The sequence below is a fragment of the Gracilinanus agilis genome, chromosome 3 (genome assembly GCF_016433145.1).
Source record: "Gracilinanus agilis isolate LMUSP501 chromosome 3, AgileGrace, whole genome shotgun sequence".
NCBI lineage: Eukaryota > Metazoa > Chordata > Mammalia > Didelphimorphia > Didelphidae > Gracilinanus > Gracilinanus agilis.
This window is the reverse complement of record NC_058132.1, coordinates 194,094,225-194,112,146: the sequence shown is the minus strand read 5'-3', so window position 1 is coordinate 194,112,146 and position 17,922 is coordinate 194,094,225. Positions and strand designations below refer to the sequence as shown.

Sequence of the window (17,922 nt, the reverse complement as noted above, 5' to 3'; positions counted from 1 at the left end):
CCATATATAAAATGAACTGGAGAAGGAAATGGCAACACATTCTAGTTTCTTAATCACAAAAATCCCAAATGGGGTCAAGAAGAGTTGGACACAACTGAAAATGACTAAATAAAAACAATTAAATTTATTTCCTTCCTAGTGTCTCATTATTCCCACCCAGGGGCCAGTTGTATCACAGAGATGATGAGATATCTGAATCTGGAGCCAAAAGATCTAGCTCCTTTGAATCTTGACTCTGCTTCTCATTACCTGTGTGACCTTAGACAAATCACTTAACCTTCTTGGGTTTCAGTTTCCTCGTTTGTAATAAGAGATGGTTAAACTGGTTGATCACTAGGACCAGATGATCCCCAAATTCCCTTCCAGTTCTAAATTCTATGATACAAGGGTTTTTGAATTTGTGCACAGGTTCAACAAAACAGGTAAGTGAAATGTTTTTATGCATTCCAATTACATATGAAATGTTTTGCAGATGAGCAGGTGAGGGGTTCCTAAATGCAATTGGCAACATCAGCCAGGTGTTCTGACTGCTCTTGAGCCAAGGAGAAATAGAGTAGCCAAGTTAATAATGTAAATGAATTTCAGGAATTATGTGGCCTGTGTTGCCATCTGGTGTCCAATTTCTGTCAATGCATAACTATAGTTGAGTAAGCTAATGTGGAAAGCTAGTTTCCCACTTTCTATGGAAATTAAAAGCAAATCTCAAAAGTGGATTAATTTTAAAGGTGTTTGCTGCTTACTGACCTTCCACTGTATTGCATTACACTATACCAAAATTGAGTTGGGGGGAATGTTGGATACGTGTTTGATGGGAGAAGGTAGACTTGACTAGATTCATAGTTCATATGTTTTGGATTTATTTGGCCTGTTCTGACATCTCTTATGGATGAAGGTGTCTTTTGGAATCCCCTCTAGTGTTTTATCTTTATCTCCTTTTGAGCCCTATGAAATACAGGATCTTTGGGGACGATACTAATGTTCTCTTGAGTGAGTTTACAGACAGGCACATCATGCACAATATGAACTAAGGCAGTTGTTAAAAAGGAGAGGGAAGGCAAGAATGGGAAGTAGAATTAATATACAGGTGCCTAATAGTAAATGCAAAGAAGTAATAATCTAGGTAGCATGATGGAAAGAACGCCAGACCTAAAGCTGGAAGGACCTGAGTTCAAAAGTAGTTTCAGATACTTCCTCACTGTGGCCCTGGGCAAGTCACTTAACCCCAATTGCCTAGCCCTTGCCATTTTTCTGTCTTAGAATTGATACTAAGCCAAAAAGTAAGGGTTTTGTTTTGTTTTGTTTTTAATAGTAATCATTTTAATTTCTTCTTCCCTTCCCCCCTCACCCTAAAAAGTCATCATTTTTTTATCCACAGTGATAGCAATATGGCTTAGTTTTCTATTGAATTTTTTTATTGCCTAAGGGTGATATATATGGCCAGTGAAAAAGTGATGTGAATAGTATCCTAGTATGATGGAAAAACAAGTAGAAGCATTTGAAATTAGAAGAAGTATACTTCTTGTCTTATTCAGAAGGCCTATATTTTGAATACTTGCCAACTGGTAACTTGAAGCTCTCACATGGAAATGTGATCTCATCAGTTTAGGAGTTCCTGCCCTACCCCCCAACAATGCAGTTTAGAACCTGTCCGTGCAGGCCCATCTGCAGAACTCTTATATAGGTGATCCATCATGGTGTAGTAGATAGAGCACTGGATTTGGGATTAGAAGACCTAAGTTCAAATCCTAACCTTAAATACTTAATTTCTTGTATTATTATATATTATATTTATACATATGTTATATAAAATAATATAATAAAATAAATACAAATAATATATATAATACACATATTATTATATATCTATATCTACTAATATCTATTAATAATAAAATAAAAACTAAATGCTTAATTACCAACTTACTTACCAGCTCTGTAATCCTGAGCAACTCACTCTCTCCAAGCCTTCTTTTCATTATCTCTAAAATGAGGAGGTTGAACTCAGTGGCTTCTAAAATCTTTTCCAGCTCTAAAGTTATGCTCTTTTAATCCTATGCCCTTCCATAAATTCACTGTGCTAGATGTCTTTGGAAAAGTTATGAAATTGCCAGTTTGGTGAAATGGAGCAAGTGCTGAACTTACACAGTATGAGGACCCAGGCTTAGATTGAAGTTCCATTACTATCTGAGAGCTTAATCAAATCAGTTTCTTTCTATATTCCTCAGTTTCCTTATCTATAAATAATTCCCAAGGTCCCTTCTGGTTCTAAATCTATGAGTTGTAAAATAAGTATAGCAAACTATGCCTACCTACCTCAAATAGCTGTTGTGAAGATGTAATGAGAAAATTTATATAAACAGAAGATACAATGAGACAGTATGGTGTAGTGGATAGAGTACCAAATGTAAAGTCAAGAATACCTGGGTTCACATCCAGACTAGGACACAATTTTTTTTAACCTTTACCTCCCATCTTAGAATTAAAATACTAAGTATCTGTTCTAAGGCAGAAGAGTGGTAAGGGCTAGGTAATTGGGATTAAGTAACTTGACCAGAGTAACCCATTTAGAAAATGTCTGAGGTCAGATTAGAATCCAATACCTCCTTATTCCAGGCCTGGCTTTCTATCCACTGTACTACCCTAGCTACCCCTATGGAATTTACTTTTATGATTGATGACTGACAAAGCATTTAACACTTGAGAATTCATTTCCTCTTTTGTAAAATGGATCTAATATTATACATACTTATACTCCTTACCTGACAGGGCCTTTGTGAGAAAAACACTTTGTAAACTTTAAAGCTCTATATAAATTTGAATTGTTATTTTTATGGCATGTTAAAATAGTACATAAACAGCAAAATATATTTTCAGATACGGTGAAAATTTGTTTTTCTTAACTGTACATTTGTTACAAGGGCTTTGTTTCTATTTTTTTCCCCAAGGTGAGGAGGAAGAGAGAGCAAGAAGAGAAAGGAAGGGGAAAAAGGAAAAGAAAAAAGGATCACTTTGGAGTTCTTTTTATTAAAATGGAAATAACTGTATGAAGGCCAGGAGGAAGAACTAACAAATAGAACTTTGAAAGCTGTAAGTCTTATAATACAGTTAAAAAGGAAAAACAAGCTGTACGTAGGAGAGAGCCATGTGTATACCTATATTGTATATGTATATAAATATATAATACATAAATATGTATTTATGAAATCTACAGTTTTATATACAATATTTTTCAAAATGCAGAGATATACATTCTATTTGGTATTTGCTAAGTTCAGGAAGAAAGAAAACTAATTTTAAAAATTAGAATGCTGTGGGGCAGCTGGGTGGCTCAGTGAATTGAGAGTCAGACCTAGAGATGGTCCTAGATTCAAATCTGGTCTCAGACGCTTCCTAGCTGTGTGACCCTGGGCAAGTCACTAAACCGCCCCCCCCCCCATTGCCTAGCCCTTAATGCTCTTCTGTCTTAGAACCACTACACAGTGCCGATGTTAAGACAAAAGGTAAGAGGGTTTTCTTATTATTAGAATGCTATACAAATTTGAGATATTGTGATCCAACTTAATATTTTCTTTTTTTTCAGCTTAATAATAAAAGCACTCTGAGAATACAAAATTATACACTCTCATGAATGGTATTTTTCATGGAAAATTCAAAGTTACTCTCCAGTGTCCATGATTTAGATGATCAAGACAACAGTCTCTTTTTCTTAGGTGCAGGCGCTCGGAATGGATTATAAACTTTTTGAGGGCAAGAGCTGTCTTTTGCCTTTTTTTTAAATCCTCAGTGTTTATTTAGCACAGTGCCTGCCACATAGTAGATAATTAATAAATGTTTATTGGTTCATTTGGTTGAATAAGGAAGAAATCTCTGGGTGCTGATGTACTAGGGTGTTTCATTTCCTACTTGGTCTTCATAGCCTTGACAGCATCCTTAGTGTCTGGGAACAAAAGTGCCATGGAAACCATAGGACATTGGCACAGGCACTTCTGCTCGGCCCAGCTCTTCAAAGGTCTTAGCATCTAACACCAATAGAAAGGCACTTTCATTCTGGAAAAGAAAACAACACTCTTTCCTTAAAAGGAAGAGGGACTACAGAAAAAGAACTTAGAATCAGTTCATGTCAAGAGATAAGAAACCCTTAATTGTTTGGACTACACAGTAGATACATTGCACAGTACTAGCAGAAGCTGTAAAGTTGAGATAAGCTAGTTTCTGTCCTCAAAAAATGTATAATCTAAAAGGTCAAGAGTACCCAAAATTGCATAAGTACATTACAGAGATTCAAAACAGTGATACCTGGGGTCTAAGGTGGAAGATTGTTACTAACAATGGGGTTCAGTGATTGGGCTTTACAAGACAGATAGAGATTCAATAAGAAAAGGAGAAAGAGGAAATTCGAGACATTGGAAAAGTACAGAGGAAATAGTCATTAATAATAAGCACTTTAGAGCTGCCATGCCATGTTTTAGGGTGTTAAATTCTTTGCTGTTTTGATGAAACAACACCTATCAAAGTGTCTCCTACATGATAGATGCTTAATTAATGCATCTTGAGTGATTGATATAAATTGGCAGAACTGTACATAGCATAGTTATGTCAGTTTCATAAAAATAAAAAAAGAAGAAAAGGACAGTGAGCTCTACGGTGTAATAATGATTGGGTTAGAGGAAGAAAAAGAAAAGGAAAAGCATACAGGCCTGACTGAGCTATATCCACTGGGCATTCATTTAACTTAATTCAGCAACAATTATTAATCACCTATTTACGCATAGGAGATATAAAGATAAAAATTAAAGTAATCCCTTCTCTCTGTTGAAGATGAGCTAAATAATTCTAAGCATTGAACTATTTAAACTATATTTTTATCTTGACCAAGAAGGAAACAAAGTTACCTGGTTGGGAGTGATCACTACAGAAAGAATAACCCCACCATCTTCTTCATTGGCTCCTGGTATTGGAACAAAAACAGGTTCTGAGGGATAAAATCCATCCTTCCTCCATACCTAAGATACATAAGGAAGAGGTTAGTAGCTCGTTAGAATTATGTGTGGTTATTCTCACTCCCAACCGAACTGGTTACCCACAATGACATTCAAATACACACCACCAAAAAAAAAAATAAGTTTACTAAATTAGACTGACTGATGAGGAAGCAGGGAGAAAGGAGAAAAAAGAATGGAGGAGAACAGAAGATAAACTTTCCTAGAGCCAGATATCATCAACCAACATAATTTTTTTTCCTCCCAATGTGAAGTGGGATTGTCCTAATAGTTTAATCCTATTGTTGTCTCCAAACATCATGCATGAAATTATTTTTTGGTACTCCTGGTCTTCTATTTACATTCCCTGAAGAAAATTAATTCATAATCTATGTACCAAAAGGGATTTCATACCTCTCAAATATAGTAGGTGATAAGGTTGCTTGAAAATTAAGCATCTTAGCAGCTATCATTTCTTTTAATGCCAAATAACAAAATAGGTATTGAAAGCTTTAAATAAATGGAGATTTTCTTATGTTTTTACCTTTAATTTTTTGGTCACAGCATCAACTTTGATTAGGGAATCTCCCACCAGGTGCCGAAAGCCACAGCCATAAAAGAATCTGTACTTCCTGCTGTTGTATTGGGTATAGTTGATCTGGGGAAATTCTAGGCCCCCCTCCTCCTCCAGATCCTTGTGATGGAGATTTTCATGAGAGCACCAGATCTAGAAGAGACCCCAAAGGAAACATAAAGTGTTCTCTTACAATACTACCAAAGTTTATTTACAGATTTAATGCCAACACAAACTACCAAAGGGATACTTTACAGAACTAAGTAAGAGAATAATAAAATTGATTTAGAGAAACAAAATATAGAAAATTAAGGGAAGTACTTAAAAGAGAATTAAGAGGGAATAACACTTCCAGACCTCAAATTATATCAAGCAATAATAACCAAAACCACTTGGTATTGGTTAAAAATCGAAAAGTAGATCAATGGGACAGTCTAAATAAGGAAGAATCCAAAGCAACAGAACTGATTAACTCAGTGCTTGCTAAATCCAAATATAAAAAATTACTTAAGAAAGAATTCTTTATTTCATTTAGAACTGAGAAAATTGAAAAGCATCCTGGAAGAAATTAACCTTAGACCAACATATTATACCATATTCCATTATACCTTATACCATAAATTCAAAATTGGTAAAACAGGAAAGGAAAATTGGATAGAATGACCTGAATATTAAATATCATACCATGAAAAAAATTATAAGAGCAGCAGATCATATGCCTTTCATTGTTATCGATAAGGGATGAATTCTTAACCAGACATGGGATAGAGGCCATTATAAAAGATAAAATAATGTTGATTATTTGAAATTAAAAAGCTTTGGCACAAACAAAATTAACATATCTAGGAAAAGAAAAGAACCAGATAACCTGGGGGGGGGGGGGGAATCTTTGAATCAAAAATCTTTGGTAACAGTTTGATAGCTAAAAGATAGAGATAACTTATAGAAATAAATAAGATAAAAACTATTCCTCAATAGAAAAGTGGTCAAAGAATATCAATAAATAAGTATTTATAAAGTATCTATTATGTGCCAGGTATTGGAGACACAACAAAAGAAATAATCCTTACTCATAAGAAGTTTATATTTAATGAGGGAGATGGGGGAGGTAGATGGGTGGGTAAGTGGGGGTATACAGTATAAATATAGAGTGAATACAGATATATGCAAAAGTAGTTAAATATAAGATTTTCTAGAAGGAAGAACACTAGCAGTTGGTAAAAATCAGGAAAGCTTTCATGCAAAAGATGGTCCTTGTCTTACATCTTAAAGGAAGAAAGAGACTCTGTGAGGTATAGGTAAGGAGGGAGTACATTCTCCTGAGGTTTTACTTAATTTCCAGTAAATTGGCAAAGGTGAAAATGTCAGTGTTGAAGGGATTGTAGAAAGGCTGTCACACTAATGCATTGTTGGTAGGGCTATGAATTGGCACAACCATCCTGGAAAACAATTTGGAATTATGTAATAAAATAATTTAAATGCCCATAACCTTTCACCCAAGAACCTTTAATGCCAACTATCAATTGTCAGGGGGTCATTAAAAATAAAAAGGTTCCACACACATACATCAGCAATTTTTTTGTGGTGGAAACGAACTGAAACAAAGTAGATGTCCACAGATTAAGGAATTGATAAACAAATAATGGTACAAGAATTCAATGGAATATTCCTATGCTGTAAGAAACAACAAACATGATGAATACAGACAAACATGAAATGATTTACATAAATTGATGGAAAAGAGAAGTAGAATCAAGAAAGCAATACACAAAACGACTATAACAATGTAAGTGAAAAGAGTAACTACAAAATAATTGAAACTTAATGTTGCAGAATCACAAAGAACACGCTTGGGCCCAAAGAAGAAATATGAAAATATTTCTTTTTCTACTCCACTCCTCTGCAAAGGTGGAGAATATGGGGTTTATAAGTTTGGAATACTGCATTTAACAGCTGGTATTTTCATGTGTTGATCAGTTTTGATGAATTATTTTTCTCTTCTTCCTTTTTCATAAATTCTTCATTTTAAGGGATGACTAGAAGTAGACAGGGGAATACATGATGTTAAGAAGAGATCAATAAAATCTTTTTAAAAATTAATTGCTTCCTGGCAGAGAGATTTAGAGAGTTGTTTAAAATAATTGTGAGGCTTAGATTAGTACCTCCAGAGTTTGGAAAATGAATTGAAAACTGAATTTTCTGGTCATATTTTATCAGAAGGTCAAAGTTTTTGGCCTAGAAGGATAGAGGTCATCTCAGCCAGAGTTGTCAAACTCAAGGCTAAAGCCACGAAGTGTGGTGAAACAGTTTAAATTGTAGTTGGAGCCACTAGACCTGGAGATGATAGGTACTAGGTTCAAATTTGATCTTAGCCTTTGCTGCTTTCTGGCCACAGGCAGCTTCCTGGTTTTATGGCTTCCTGGCTATGTGACCCTAGCTGATGAATAGGTGAGTGGACTGAGGTTCTGTCCTTTGGACTTAAGCACCACTGCCTACCCCTTACTGGTCTTCTGCCTTGGAACTTATACGTAGTAGCTATTCTAAGCAAGAATGTAGGAAGTTGTTTTTGTTTTGTTTTGTTTTCATGTATTTGGGAAACATTTAACAAAATACATACATTGACACATAGATACGACATAAATAATAAAACATCTCTTTCTATTTCAGTTAGACCCCACTGATCTAGGCAAATACCATTTAATAGTTGGGGAAACTAAGGGCCACAATGATTAAGTGGTTTCCCCAAAGTCATAAAGGTGGGAATCAAATCCTGGTTCATTAGGTTGTAAGTTCCTTGAAGGCAGGGACCTGTCTTATGCCCCTTTTTTAGTATTTCCTATGCTACGCACAGAGCAGACACATAGTAGGGGCTTAATAAATATTTATTACTTGCTTAATTGATCTGACTCCAAATTGAGCACACATTGCCAGCTTCTCAACTATTCTTACTTCTGGAATTTCTATGAAAAACATGAGAGATTTTAGATTACTTTAGTATGCATTTTTAAAAGTCCAATCTACTGATTAGTTGGGGTGGTGGGAAGAAAGGCTCTGAATATACAGATTCAAAGAAATTGGAGCCATCCCACCATAGTGTCAATCTCAGGTGCTTACACATACCATGCACTTAAGACTGTTTTATGTGTGTTCTATACTCCTGAGTACAGAGTATAGCAGTCTATACTCCTATCTACTCCCTGAGATCAATTATATGTGGTGAGCTGAGGATGAGCAATACTGCATGGCACTATAACATTTCATGGATCAACAAGTATCTTATGTTCACTCTAGCCCAGTCACAAGAGAAAATGGGAGTGGAATTTTGTCTAGAAAATGATCCTACTCTTCCAAGCTTCATTTTATGAAACCTACTAGACCCCAAGCCATAAGGCAATTAGCTCCTATGTGCGTAATGCTCCCAAAGTCCAAAGTTTTAATCAATGGGCCTTTACAGAATACCGTTCCATCCGCCTGTTTTACAGCACTAGCTGATGAATAGGTCAATGGGCTGAGGTTCTGTCCCACGGAGGCCTTCATGCTGATACCCAATGGCAAAACAAATCTTCGGGGGAAAGCTCTTGCCACAGAATTGTAGACCTGTTAAAGAAACAGAGGGTTATGATTGAAGAAACAGAGTAGTACATTGCTACCTCACGGAAAAGGGTCATGGTCTGTCTAATGCCTGTCCATTCATCAATTACTCAATGCATGCCTACTATGAACATAGCATAGTGCTAGATATATCATCCTCTCTTTGGATTTCCTGGATACTAACCTGAGAAAAGGTGGCCTGTAGTCTGATAATAATACTTCTCCCCTGCAACTACTTTTTTACATACTAGAAAGTTCCCATTGTATCCAAGTTTCCAATAATTTACTATTGAATGTTTTAAACAACTAGTCTGGATTATGTTACATATTTTTTAAACTGTCATGTAAATAATAGATGCATTCTTTAACTTCAAGGGCCACTGTGAGTTGCCAAGTATAGAAACACTTCTTTTTTGTTACTTGTCCTGGATCTGAATGGGGATGACTAGTGGAACAGCTGAACTTTGCCTTAATTGATAATTAAATTCAATTCTCTGGTATATAGTATTAAAAAAAAGAGAGAGAGAGAGATACAACAGGGTTTTGCTATGATTGTACAAAGAAAATGTTCAGTGTTTGATCCCTGGAGACTTTAAAAGTTTCTTTTGGTAAAGAAATCCAACTTTATCTCCTCAATTATTTTGGTCTTAGGGCTTCTTTATTAAGCTCTTAAAATTCATTAAGGACACCACCTAAAATGTTTATGTGGATTATAGCTATCGGTATTTACCATATCAGAAATTAAATATGTAAGTATTATTGTGAAAATAATTTTGAGTTCATGAACCCTCTGAAAGGGTCTTAGAGAATCCCAGGATTCCAGGACCATACTTTGAGAACCACTATCCTAGGACACTTTAGACAAAGGGTCTTGTTGGGTCATTAATGGTCCTGTTAATCTTTTCAGAATTTCCACTTTATCTTTGCTAGCTTTTCATTGCATCTGATTTCATTTAGTTACTTTCATTTTAAAATATTATATCAGCAACTTGAACAAAAGGATTTAGAAAGTTCACTTTTTATTGTGCTGATGAGTAAACTGTTGCCTAGAGAAGTTGCTTAAAATCCAGCAGATGGTAAGTAGTAGAGTTGGGGTTCTGATCCAGGTTCTCTGATTTCTGTTGTAGTGATTTTGTTCTTGATTGGTTCATTTAGCAGCCCCATATAGATCTCCTTCTCCAGTCCTTAGTCCTAAATTTTGCCCTGCCAAACTTCTAGGCTGCCCTATGAAGGAGGTATTCCCTTCAACACCTAACATCACAAAGCTTTTGGGAACTCTGCAAAATTATAAACAAAACTCTTTCCAGCCCACCCCATTCCCTAAGAAAGTAATAAGTCCAGCTTCATGAGTATCTCAGGAGAGCTACTAGAACAAAGTTGTTTACTTATCTCCAAACATTCAAACTCCACAAACTAAAAACCATGGTCTCCAACCTACCTTTCTGTCTTAACCAGGATTCCCAGTCAGCCCTTTGCATGTACTAAAAAGGATTTGGGTGAGAAATCATATCCAGGCAGAACCTCCCCAAGGCAATCTCTCTATAAGTCTAACTTTAGAAAATAACCAGGTGGTTCTGAATCTTTCTATTCAGGTTTTTGGAGGGAGGCAGAATAGAGGATCCTGAACTAAAGTATTAGAATTCCTTTTATACCTATTAGGATAAATATAAGTAGATTGATATACCTCTCGTGACAAATCTCTAAAACTTCTCTACTTTCTTCTCTAAATCTGAAGTCCACAAAAATTGAATAGAGTGAGAATACTTCTTAAAAAGCACTTTAGGATCAAGGTTGGTTGGTTAGATGTTATCCTTTGTATTGGAAGATGATCAAAATGACATCACTGTTGATGTCTTTTGACTCTTGCATAAGTTGAATTTAAGTGAAGTCATTGGCCTCACTCCCTCTTCCAGAGTCATCAAAGTCCCCTGGCAAGACAAGATGAAAGTTATAACACCACTGTTGGAATCCCCCATTTTTGTCCAAAAATTCTCAAACTATCAAGCCCTCAAAAGCAGAACTAGAAGAAATGAGTAGAAGTTGCAAAGAGGTCAATTTTAGGTGCCACTTAAGAAAAAAAAAACTTTCATACCTTTAGAACTCTTCAAAATATAATGGGGCTGCCTCAGGAGGTAGACTATACTTTTTTTTTCTTTTTAACCCTTACCTTACATCTTGGTTCCAAGACAGAAGAGCAGTAAGGGCTAAACAATGGGGGTTAAGTGACTTGCCTGGGATCACACAGCTAGGAAGTGTCTGAAGCCAGATTTGAACCCCAAACCTCCTGTCTCTAGGCCTGGCTCTCAATCCATGAACTACCTAGCTGCCCCTGAATGTACTCGTTCAAGACAGATCTTCAAGCAATTGCTTGTCAGGCAGGTTATCAAGGGGATTCTTGTTCAAGAATGGAATGGACCTGATGGTCTATAACAGGGGTCGGCAACGTATGGCTCTCGAGCCATATCTGGCTCTTTTGAGGGCCAGATATGGCTCTTTCTGCAGGAGCCATAAAGTCAATTTTTTTTCAGGTGCTGTTACAGGAGCGCGCACTGTGAGCACTGTACGGCTCTCACGAAATTACATTTTTAAAAATGTGGCGTTTATGGCTCTCAAGGCCAAAAAGGTTGCTGACTCCTGGTCTATAAGGTCCTTTCTAGCTTGGAGAGTCTTTGACTCTCATCCTGAATTCAAATTTGGCCTCGGATACTTCCTCACTGTGTAACCCTGGGCAAATCACCTGGTTCCTATTGCCTAGCCCTTACTACTCTTCTGCTTTGAAACAGATGCCTAGTATCAATTCTATGACAGAATGTAAGGGTTAAAATAAAAATTAGGGGGTAGCTAGGAGGCTCAGGAGACCAGGCCCAGAGAGGGGAGGTCCTGAGTTCAAATCTAGCTTCAGACACTTCCTAGCCGTGTGATCCTGAGTAATCCTGGGCAAGTAATATAATCCCCATTGCCTAGCCCTTACTTCTCTTCTTCCCTGGAACCAATACGCAATATCGATTCTAAGACTTCTAAGATAAGGGCTTAAAAAATTAATGAGTTAGTTTCTAAAATCCCTTGTAAAATAGCAAGAATGAAGTGCTTCCAACTCTGATCCGTCTTCCTGACAAGACTAATCTGGAAGGTCTGAGCATCTACAGCCCTCCTCATCAGGTGCACATGGAGCCTTCAGGTATCTGGAATACAACAAATAGCATTTTTCCTAAACATAGCTGAAAATTATTTTAGCAAAGTTGAGTGCCGGCATAGGAATTAGTTCTGCCAAAGCTTTGTCCACAGAAAATCTGGATTGGGGAGATTGTTTCCCTATGGGACATTTCTCATGGATAACTGTCTGAACCAAAGAGGAAAATGCCTTGTCAGATCCAGTTATCCTCACAATCTCATAATGTTGTGTGCTAGTCCGTGGAGTAATTCTAGGGGACATTTCACTTACAGCTCTAACCAAGGAGACAGAATTATTGATGATTTAATTGCTTGAGATGGTTATTTCTGTCAGGTTCCCTAACTATTGGCACAGATTCCCCCTTAGGGCAGGGTAATGGTCATAGCATATGTTCTCAGGGACAGAATGTCCAATGACTCTAGGTAGATCATTTTATTACTTTCTCTCCCTCCCTCTCTCTCCTCTCGTTCTTCCCTTTTTCTCTCTCTCAATATATAAGCTTCTGGGCAGGATCCATATCCATATGACACTAGAGGGTTACATGGCAGCTAGGAGGCACAGTGGATAGAGTACCAGACCCAGAGCCAGAAAGACTCATCTACCTGAGTTTAAATATGGCCTCAAATACTTATTAGCTTTGTGACCATAGGCAAGTCACTTAACCCTGTTTGCCTCTGTTCCCTCGTCTTCAAAATGATCTGGAAAAAGAAATGGCAAAGTACTCCAGTATCTTTGCCAAGAAACCCCAAACGAGGTCATGAAGAGTCGGACAGGACCAAAACAACTGACCAGCAATAGGAATACAAGCACAGTTAACTTGGCTGCAATTCCCAAAGGGAGAGCAATTAATAAAGTGCATGGACACACACACATAAGCATCATATCCAGAGTCTCCCAGTAACCAAAACTATGCTTACTTGCCCCATGCACAAGATTTGTCAGACACACATGAGCCCTGTACATTCTAATTACTTCCCTCAAGTGCCCTCCCTACAGCAGCTCGGGGCAAATGTGAACGTGCACTCAACCAGTCTCAGCCCAGAGGTTCTGATTTGTCAGCAGCAGCATGGAAAGTCTCTTGGGGGAAATCTCTAGTCTGTGGATCATATGATCCTTCCTATTTCCTTTCCTTCATCTCTGCACCTCATTTCATTTCTTTTGTCCCTCCATTATGCTGACAGCCTCTAGGGTCCCATCCAACTGAAATTCTGTAATTCTCTAATCTTGGTTTAAAGGGATTGATTTCTCCTGAAACTTTTTCTGCCCCTGAATTCCACTGCCTCTGAGCCTGACAAATAGATTATTAAAGGATTTAGAACTGGAAGGGAACATATATTCAGAGCAAGAAGGATTCTTGGAAATCATCTAATCTGATTCTTTCATTTTTGCAGATGAGAAAACTGAGGCCAAAAGAAGTGAAGTGACTTGTTTGAGGTTGCATCGATACTAATTAGCAGAGCCTGGGTTTGGACCTAAGTCCTTTGACCCCAAATTCAATGCCTTTTCTACTGAACCATGCTCACTACAATGGGTTCTGCAATGTCCAGAACATTTCTCCCACCTAAACTAGTGCCTTCCCAGTGTCAATCAGGTTCAACTACAGCTCCACACATGGCCGATAGCAACACAGTCTATAGAGCAAATTATTTCATTCTGCTATAAGTAAATAAATAAAATGAGATATCTAGGTGTTACAGAGGACAGAGCACTTGTTCTGAAATTAGGAAAGCCTGAGTTCATATTTGCATTTGTTAAGTGTACAACCCTGGGCACGTCATTTAACCTTTCTCTGATACAATTTCCTCAACAGCGAAAGAAGGATAACAATAGGAGGGTTGCTACCTTCCAGTGTTGTTAGGAGGATAAAATGAGATAATATTAGTAAAACACTTTGTAAACTTCAAAGAGTTGTATAATTTCCAGCTATTATTATTACTCCCAGTCTGTTAATTTTTCTTTAAAATGTACATCATAATAACTACTGCTAAAATTAGGGTGGAACAATTTAAAGATAAATGAAGTGCTAATCAGAAATGCCACAGAACAGGGTTCTGACCCAGCCCACACCTTGTTACAATCTATATTTAAATAAGCAGGACAGTCATTTGATAAATTGGATGCATGTCCTTTAGCCATAGCAAATGGGAAAACAAGCACCTGCCTCGATGCTGATTACATGGCTTTATTATCTCTAATTAGGAGCAGACTTAAGAAACAGCTGAGCCTGTTGGCTAATTGTTAGAAAGAGGAGCTTAGCATTAACTATTACAAAATGAAAATCATTATATTTGACACACATTCTCCAGCAGTTAAAAGGATGATATTCAATAATCTCACCTGACAAGTCAGCTCATTCAGCTACTCGAGAAGCCATTGACAACCAACTCAACTTGGCAGACCAGTCAGGATATAGTTATATGTCGATGGTCTACTGAGGCTAATTCAAGATCTTTTTATAGTTCATACAACTTACACCTGCCCTTCAAAATGTACTTCGTGTTATATAGTTTAGAGTTTATCTAAGCACTGGAACAGATTCTCCCTTTTGAGGAAAATATAGGCCATTCCTACCTAGTGCCCCAATGGAGAAGTGGATTGGCACACTGTCTGGTTAAGAATACAAGGCTCCTCAATTTTTGCCCTGAAATGTCACCTCTGGGTTCCCTAAGTTTGTTGATTGGTTGGTTTTAGACCCTTATTTTCTGTCTTAGAATAGATATTAAGTACTGGTAAGGGCTAGGCAATTGAGGTTAAATGACTTGGCCAAGAAGTCACATAGGACGTATCTGAGGTTGAATTTGAACCTAAGCCCTCCCAACTCCAAGTCTGGCACTTTGCGTTACCCAGGGGCTCTTGTAGGTTTGTTTCCAAAGCAGTGGATTCTTAATCTGGCATCTACAGACTCTCCAGAGGTCCATGGTTAGATTTCAGAGGGTCCAAGAAATTAAAGGGGGAAAATAATCACACCTTTATTTTCATTAAACTCGAATTGAAATTTAGCATTTCATTCAGCTGCAAATATAGGCAACAATCATTATTCCAAAAGTGTATCCATCGGCTATACCAGACTGCCAAGGGTTCCATAACAAAAAAAAAATTTTTTTAATTCCTGTTTTAAAGCATATGTATCATTCTTTAATCAATAGTACACAATGTTAACATGTCAGAACTTATCAAAAAATCAGCATTGGACTTATTGGGTAATTAGACTTCTAACTGAGTCTTGAGCAGTTTTGAGGAAAGATACCAGCATAGTAAGCAGTAGGAGGTATAGTTCCAGATTGTCTGGGAGAATTTTGAGCATATCCCTCTGTGTCTGCCTTAAGGAACTTATTTCAATTGGTTCCAAACATTTCAAAAATACCCATGGTTAGAAGACCTCCTGGGAGGTCATCAAGAGAGACAACTTTGATAGATTGGAATCACACCTTCTCCCACCAGCCCTACCCTCAAGCTGTAGACATGGATAGGAGCTGGCCCCATCATATTCCTTAAAGCCTGGGATTTGCAATTCTAGAGACTACTGAGAGAGAACATTCCCTGGGCGAGATAATTTTCTCTCTCCTAGTTTGAGCTGAGATTTTATATTACTCCCATCTGAAGGGCTCATTTACTCTTGAATATTATCTGGAAATTCAAATGTATAGAACTCAGATTTCAATTTGTTTTTTGCTTGGATAAATGAGTTTAATTGCTATTTGTGATTTTCTAATTAATTATTTTTATTCTGATTAATTAAATTAAACATTAATAATAAATATTAAATTAAAAGTATATAATTATATAAAACATTTATAATTTGCATACAACAATAAAATAATATAATAATAGGCTCAAATCAAACCTAAATAATTAAATAATTAGAGGGGTTAAGTAATTAATAATAAATTAAATGCTATTTAATTGCTATTTGTGATTTTTTGTGTATGAAAAGCATTTGGTGTGGAGTAAGCTGGTGAGGGTAAGCTAAGGGCTACACTGCCTCATAAGAGCATTCCCAGGGAAGCAGCTTTCTTTCTGAACCTACCATACCTCTAGAAAAGAGATATTTGAAAAATGGTAGATAGATATGTTTCTAGCTTAACATCCCTCTTTGAGACTTTGCCCAGGGGAGGCAGGTATGGCCTTTCTCCTATTCTGCAAAGGTAAGCCAGACCTCAGGTCATAACTCTCCAAGCCACCAATGAGCCACATCTATAAACTTAGACAACCCATAAATGTATAACTTACAAGTATAATCAACAATTCAGGCAGAAGAGTACAATGGGGAATCAAAGTGCTATGGTGAAGAATCATTGTGCTGCAGTACACTGGACTTGGAGCCAAGAAACCTGGATTCTAGTCCCAATTCTTCCATGAGTTTCTTATGACCTCTTTGGGTCTCAGTTTCTTCCTCTTTACTTGAAGATCCATAGGAACACTAAGATTCTCCAGTTCTGTAACTTTTGAAAGCTTCTTTGAGACTGCTAAAGTGAGGAGTACAGATTCTTCTTTTTTTTTAATTTATTACTAGGAAAAGGACTAACTCTGATGCATGATCAACATCAAGGTGATCCTGGCTTACCAAAGGTTATGAATACCATCAGGATATAAAGTCTACATGTCCTACCAACCTGGAAAGAACTGAAGAATAGGGATGGTAATGCCCTATATGCCTGTCATACAGGACCTAGTGTAAAAGAGATGGGGCACCAGAGATGTTAAAATATAATCTAAATGGTTGTGGGTACACACACTGGGTTGAAGGAGAGACAGGACCAGGATAGGGAGACCAGAGTACACAGCTAAGCTGCTATTAACTGTTAACAGTCAGAATGGCAGTTAAGCTAATGGTCTCCCAGCTCACCACTATGCCAGAGTCTATGGAACCAGCAGGCAAGGTAAAAGGTTTTAGCAGTTTTAATTATGTTTAACTTATAAAGGTGGGATAGGGGATTCTACACTTAATACCCTAAAGGGCAAAACACAGGGGCAAGGGGAGGACTTGTCTACACTAACTCTAATTGACCTAGGCCAGGCAGAGCTCAAAGAAACAGTAATGGAGTCACTGGAAGGCAGCTTCAAACTTGGTTCCAACCAGGTTTGACCAGCACAGCTAAAGGGCCTGTGGGTGGCTTTGAGGGTTTCTCACAGAAATCCACAGATGATCACAGGATGCCAAAAGCGAAGGTGGTCCAAGGTACCCAAGTAGAGAGAGTTTTCCTGCTGGCTTGAAATTACCTGGTGCAGCTCTGCAGTTCTTGTCCACTTGCTAGATACCACCACCCACCACTCAGGATCCCAGGGAATCTGGATGCAGGTCTGAGATCTCCCAGGGCTAGCAACAGTTTGTGCCAACCACTAATGGAGTCTCTCTAGGGGCACAAGCCACTTCTTGCTCCTTCATTCCATCTTGGAATGCTCCAGTCCTTCCTGCTAGGTCCATCCTTAATACTTAATTAATTACCAACTAATCTTCCTCACAACACCAGTCTTAACTAAGTTTAGAGAGGTTGGACTCCAGAGGGTTAGTGACTAGATCATGAATTTCGGGCATCACAATAAAATCCCCAAACCAAAAATAATTCCTATTTACAAAAATCACAAGTATTGTGATCTGAATCAGT

General features: G+C 37.5%; 1 protein-coding gene across 1 annotated transcript in view; it reads right to left on the bottom strand.

Annotated features, from left to right (window-relative positions):
• Nucleotides 1-3,829: 3,829 nt before the first annotated feature.
• Nucleotides 3,830-17,922, bottom strand: part of BCO2 (beta-carotene oxygenase 2) — a 30,400-nt gene continuing 16,307 nt past the window's right edge. The window contains 4 exon segments of the mRNA XM_044666316.1: nt 3,830-4,047; nt 4,893-5,003; nt 5,524-5,706; nt 9,013-9,150. Of these exon segments, the coding sequence (XP_044522251.1) occupies nt 3,931-4,047; nt 4,893-5,003; nt 5,524-5,706; nt 9,013-9,150 (549 nt within the window). The 3' untranslated portion in view covers nt 3,830-3,930.